We start from the raw sequence: 6,491 nt of genomic DNA on the forward strand, positions 1-6,491 counted from the left end.
TGGTGATAAAGTATGGTTGCTTAGGAATAAGCTCTAGACAACAAGGCCCTCCAGTATGCTAGACCACTAGAGATTTGGGCCCTTCACTATTGTAGCCTAGATCAGCCTAGTTGCTTACGGATTCCAAACGGCTAGCACCATGAAGATCCACCCATTCTTCCATATTTTCTTGCTCAAGCCATAACATAGCTCACTAGTGAGGGGAGGAAGATCTAATCCCCCACCACCTATTGAGATTCAAGATCATGAAGAATTTGAGGTTGAGGATATCTTAGAATCAAGGATCTCCTAAGGTCGATTAGACAATCTTATTCAATGGAAAATATATGATATCAATGATCGTAGCTAGAAACCTAGAGAATATCTCCAAAGAGCACTTCTCAAAGTTAAATAATTTCACAAGAGAAATCCAATGAAACTTGGACCAAACCACCAAGCCCCTCGTCATGGTACTCATCACTAGAGGAGGGGGTGATGTCACATATATGCCATGATCAAGTGTATGGATTAATTCTTGCTCATGCCATATGGATCCACACCCCATGCAATGCACCCTTAATAGGACATCCTTGAGCCAACCATGCAAACCCACCCTTGCCATGTCATCATAGAATGAGAGCTTGTCTTGTTTCCATTATACTCATGTTGTCTTTTCACCATTTAATCTCGTAGTATAAGATCTTATCTAGTACTATCTTGTATCTTGTTTATCCCCATCGAGGGAAATCTTGTAATTCTAATATTCTGTATCCATACCTATGGTCCCGAGTTGTGGGACCCTTCATATTCTATCAAGTCTTGTTTTCTATACCTACAGTCTCGGGTTATCATTGCACCTTGTGCCCTTATATGGGATTATCTTGCAATCAAAATTCTTGTAACAAATTTTGCATATGAGCATAGTCTAGTGCTCCCATAATAGATTCTTAGTGATAGATGGTACATATAATACGTCACAAATTAGACTCTTTTTTCTGCCACTATGGATGACAAATGGTACCACACATGTATGTTGAATATCATGTTGAGTGTCATCACTAGTGCATACATAACCATGAGAGCTTGCTATCATCTCACTAAACTGCTCACCATGTGCAGTCATATGATTGAATGTACTTGAGTCTATATACTACTTCTCATCATCTCTACCTTTCTTAGGTAAATCCCTTGAAACATGTATCATAGCAAACATCCTATCTGTCTAATCATTATGAGTTTTACTAAAAGATGCATATTTTCCATGTTGTTTGCCTTTTTCTTTCATGTTAGATTACTTTTTATGATAGTTCTTTGCTATGCGTCCATATCTACCATAATAGTGATAATCTTTATCCCTATTTGACTGATCATGTGACTGCTAAGAACCACCTCTATCTCTAGGTAATCTTTCATGCCTCAAAAGGCTCCAGATCCATTCTAGCCTTGTGCATTTAAACTCTACCAAGTATTTTGTTATTAAATTCCATATGTATTCCGAGTACCACCATGACCTAGAAAATATCTATGAACTCTACCACCTCTAGCTCATTGATTAGAGTAAAAGATGGTATCCCTAGTCTGAGAGGCACTCAAACTTGTATTCAACCTAAGCTTGACATCCTCAAGTAGCAACAATGCAAGTTCTTCATCCCAACCAAGGGGGTCTGCTCTCATAGAAATCAATGTGTCAAAGGCTTTGTATTCTTTGCCCAAGCCATTCAATGTAACTAAAATCATGTCATCCTCTAAAACTTTAGAACCAATAGTAGCAAGCTAATCTGTAATGATCTCCATTGTGTAAGCCTGGATGCTCTTGCTATTTTTTGTCATATTATTGAACTATTGCTTCAACTCTATCTTTTGTGTATGAGTAACATTACCATAATTCTTCATGAGAATTTTCCAAGCATCCTTCGCGGACTGACAACTAATAATTTTCATAGCGAGTGCATTCATAATGCATTAAAAAAACCAATGTAGCATTTTGCTCACAATTTCTTACAATTGTCGATGAGCCCCCTATTGATTAGGAGTCACATTTCTTTCAAGCAGTTCGGATTAAGCTATGATATTCAAGACTCTATGTTAAGGAAAAAAAGCCGTTTTGTCTCATGAGAAAATGTGACATTTTTTAAATGGGTGATGATGAAGAAAAGAGAGAAAAATGAACATTTGTGAATATGAGATATATATATATATATATCCACGCATGGGCGCGTACATACGCGCCCATGTGTGCGCGCGTTTGCTAGAGAGAGAGGGAGACACTTTTTATTTTGCTAATGTTATGCTTGTCGGTTCTTTTAAATCCGAAATGGGAATAAGTTTGCTCGGTATACAAATCAGATTATCGCGCGAGCGACGTCCTTTCAATCCTGTAGTCTTTCATCTGGTGCGCGCAATTGCTCTGTGTCGCCCGTGGAAGCCCAAGGCCTCCACAAGCAGAAATCCATTGCGATGGACGAGCAACAGCTGCAGCCAAGTGCTTTGTGGACGTCAACGTCCGCTATTGGGGGTGCGTTACAGGTGAACAGTATTTATGGCTCGCCATCCTTTTCTTTTTTGTTCTTAAACTCGGAGGTTTTTCTTATCATGGCCCTCTTCTTATTTTATAAGGTGTTAAGTCTCGAAAGCCTTCTAATGCGTGGACAGGCAACAGTCCTGGGCCTGACTGCAGCTCACTCGTGCAGCAGAAGCTTGATGTCGTGGCGTTTTGGTGCAGGTTGATGGAAGCCAAGCTGGCGGGAAAGTTGAGGAGGACCGAAGGTCGAAGCCGTCGAATAGGGCAGCTCGCGCTGGCTTACAGGTAATGACCATGTTCATCTGGCAATCGTTCTTTGATCATCAGCTTTTGGACGAGGTTCTCAATCAATATCGAGTCGCCTGCGCCCAGCTTCTTCTGCACCATAAGCCGAACCTTTCTGCCATTCAGTTTAATCGGAAATTATGGTTATTGCATGGACAGGACACAGTTCTGATTCCGCCTCAATTCTAATTTTGTAAGTAATGCCGGCCCGTTTCGGTACTCTAGTTTATGCCTGTTTTGTATGCCATGCCAATTAGGAGCTGCTTTCTTCTGCTGTATATTTTGAGGGACGAATTCCCTCGTCCATTTGAAACTGTCAAAACTGTAATGCTCAAAAGCCTTGGCGACAGAGGCTCTCCGACTTGAAACGTTAATGAACGCTTTCAGCGTCCGGAAATCCCGTAACAGCAGTCCCTTATAAAGCTAATCCTGTCCTTTGAGACCTTTTGTTTAGCGTAAGGAAATATTTTAAGATGGATCAAGCGTTCATGCTTAACGCTGGAAAATATTCTTTTTCAGACAAATACGGAAGCTTCCATAGTGACTAACAAGTTTCCTGAAGCTTCCATGGTGATTAAGAAGTTTGCGTTAGGAAATCTTCTTGAGATGGCTAAGTTTTCATGATTAATTAGCGCTATGGTGGGAGCTGGAACTCTTAACAGAATCAGATGCTGACTTGACGCCGTCTAACTTATTGTGCTTTCAGTTTCCAGTAGGCCGCTTGCATCGCCATCTCAAGTCAAGGACGGCAGCAGGAAGGGTAAGCGCAACGGCGGCCGTGTACACAGCGGCCGTGTTGGAGTATTTGGGAGCCGAGGTGCTTCAACTGGCGGGAGACGTATGCAGATACCATGGGCTTAAGAGAATCACGCCTCGCCACCTCCAGCTTGCAATCCGGACAGACGAAGAGCTAGACAAATTATTCAAAGGTACCATCTCTGGTGGGGGAGTGGTCCCTTACACAAGTGAAGCCCTCCTTCCCAAGTCCTCATCTGAATAATTTTCGATGCATGGCATGGCGCCTTCAGAGATATGGACTATTAGAGAGACGCCAGCTAAGTTGGCCTTGGTGAAGATACACGGCCACATGCAAATTTTTAATTAGAGGTCAATAGGGTGCACCTGCCGGTGATGTCCCTTAAAAAGTTCTCTCTCTCTCTCTCTCCTTTATTTTCTGTCCGTCTCTGTCACAGACGCCATTGTTTCTCTCTCTTTCTCTCTCTCTCTCTCAGACCAGCGCCTATCAGTACTTGTCTGCACATCTCAAAGGTCCCTCCCTCCCACTCTCTTTCTCGCTCTCTAATACTCTATACATAATACACTTCTTCCACCAGAATTCAGAAACTATAACTGTTAATCGGTGCAAAATCTCACAAGGGTTGACATTCATTCATCCTCATTTACTAACCCCGCACGTGATTGTAGCAGATTTGTGATGGAACTCAGCGTATCCATGTTTTAGAAAATGTAAGCTCGCTCGTTATGCAAATGCCAGAATGCCCGCGGCAGACGTCTTCAAGTGCCCAAAAAACAATTAGCACGATGGACTGACACGTAATAGAGGAATTTCTGCTCAACGACCCTTTTTTGTTTGCGATTCACAAATTTCTATTGGGCGCAATCTGGGTAAAGCTTCACCTCAAAATTCTCTACTAGTCGATCATGGGGAACATCAGCACAACTCATGATCTCTACTAGTAAGCATTTTTGCACTCCTTTTAGGGGTGTCACATAGTTGGCTCATCTACCCTATTGTCTGATTAATTATATAGCTTCTTAAGCTAAGTAATAAACGGCGGATGAATTAGCCACAAAAATCATGCCTCGCTGATACAAGTATAAGAACATGGCTTTCTACTCTCTTTTTCTACCCAAATAGTACAGTTTCACGAATCTAGATTAGCATTTCATTATCGACCCACTAGTACTCATAATTATTAGTACAGCCTTGATGGGGATTTAGTTCATGTAATTGAACCTTTTGCGGTGACACACTAGTTTGAAACGAGAAGAATCAAGTTCCAATGCATACCTAGAAACTATACATAACTTTGCAAGCCGTAGGATCAGTATGGACTATAGCCTACAACACACTGCTTCGATTTATATGGATCAATAACTATGTTATGAAGCCTCCATAATTTAACATACTTTGGTGATGTTCTAAATATAGATGACCATGTGGCAATGTGTTGGTGGATCAACAGGTGTTGTGTTGTTAGATATAAATTTGAGAGGCCTAGAGAGAAGAGACCAAAAGTAGAGTCTAAGGAATGTTTCCTAGAAGCCAATGGCTAGATGATGACTAGACATGGAGCTAAACTAGCCCCTCAACTTGAGGAACAGCTCATGAAATGTGAAACATGACACTTGCTGCCTTCAGATATACGCAATGTGGAAGGGAATTACTACACTCCTCAACGAAGGAATGCAAGGGAGAATTGCAAGGGGGAAATTGCGGAGGTTTCCAAGAATACTTTTAACATGTTTTAACTAAGGGGAAGTTTATCACATAAGTTTGAATTGTGCACAACAACATAGAAGAATAGGAGGTGATATGCATGCACTTCCGAAGAACATACTTAACAAGAAAATTGACTATCCAATGGAGATTCATGAACCTTCCATTTCTAGAGGTCTTACTATTGAGGAGAAAAAGAAGACTGGATTAAACTATATTCTAGCTGCCAACAAAAAGGTTAATGTAGCACCTACTAGTAAGAGAAGGAGAGAAGTACATTAGGATGAGATAGAGACTAGGAAGGCTAAAGTGGAACGAAAAGGAAAGGAAAAATAAGATATAGAGATTCAAAGGGTAAGACAAAGGAGAATCCAAAGAAAGATGAGCTTAAAACTAAAGCTCCTAGCTTGTATTACCATACCTGATATACCTTTAGGACCAATAGTAGAGACTTGTTCGAGTCTTGTCTAGTTGATGATGAGTTGCCACAGACTGTTCAAATTTGTGAGAGGAGTCTAGAAGAGACACCACATTTGTGAATTGTGTTGGTGATATTGTGACTCCTAAGTGACTCAAAGAAATGTTTACGTGGTGTGGAGATCCCTGAAAAAGTGGTTGAATTGATGGTTGACTATGACTTTGATATTAACAGGAGTAAAGATTTCTTAGCACATCTCACTGATAGGGTTCATGAGCTTGATACAATCCTTGAGAACATAGACATAGGGAAACCTCATTAAAATAGTTTGAGAGCTCATTAGAAGTCATTAGACATAATTGAGAAAGATATTATTTGAAAGATTCTACCTTGAATGAAGAATATTAATATTGAAACTTGGAGGAACCTTATATGGAAATGGATGATACTATGCTTCGGACAATGTACAAAAGGCTCTTGAGAGAATTAAAGTTCTTTTAAGAGGAAAAGGTAAAAGCGGTGGAAGCAACACAAAAAACTCAACAAGAGTATAAAAATACTTTGGTACAAAAAGCCAAAAGAAGAAATGAATGAGTTACCATCAAAATATTTTCTTCATGAAGAAATGCCCAATTTTCTTTTCAAAATATTAAACACTATTACGTATGATCTATGTACAGATGTTTGAAGTGACAAAATTATGCATTTCAAAATCTGTCCCCATCTTCTCTACAACAATCAGTATACACGTCTCCACAAAATCATCGCAATATGCATTGCTATTTGTATTACTATTTGCATCGCTTTCTGTGACAACAATAGCGATG

The 6,491-nt window shown here is 40.2% G+C and overlaps 1 protein-coding gene across 1 annotated transcript; it reads left to right on the forward strand.

The window, feature by feature from the left end:
• Positions 1-2,436: 2,436 nt before the first annotated feature.
• On the forward strand, positions 2,437-3,785 carry LOC148041640 (uncharacterized). The gene is made up of 3 exons (XM_087693275.1): positions 2,437-2,505; positions 2,702-2,785; positions 3,492-3,785. Exons 1-3 carry the CDS (start codon positions 2,437-2,439, stop codon positions 3,783-3,785), a joined length of 447 nt encoding a protein of 148 aa, XP_087549401.1.
• Positions 3,786-6,491: the final 2,706 nt, after the last annotated feature.

This window comes from Lygodium microphyllum, chromosome 1 (assembly GCF_053477565.2).
Source record: "Lygodium microphyllum isolate KBCC chromosome 1, Lygodium_microphyllum_v1.1.10, whole genome shotgun sequence".
Classification (NCBI taxonomy): Eukaryota; Viridiplantae; Streptophyta; class Polypodiopsida; order Schizaeales; family Lygodiaceae; genus Lygodium; species Lygodium microphyllum.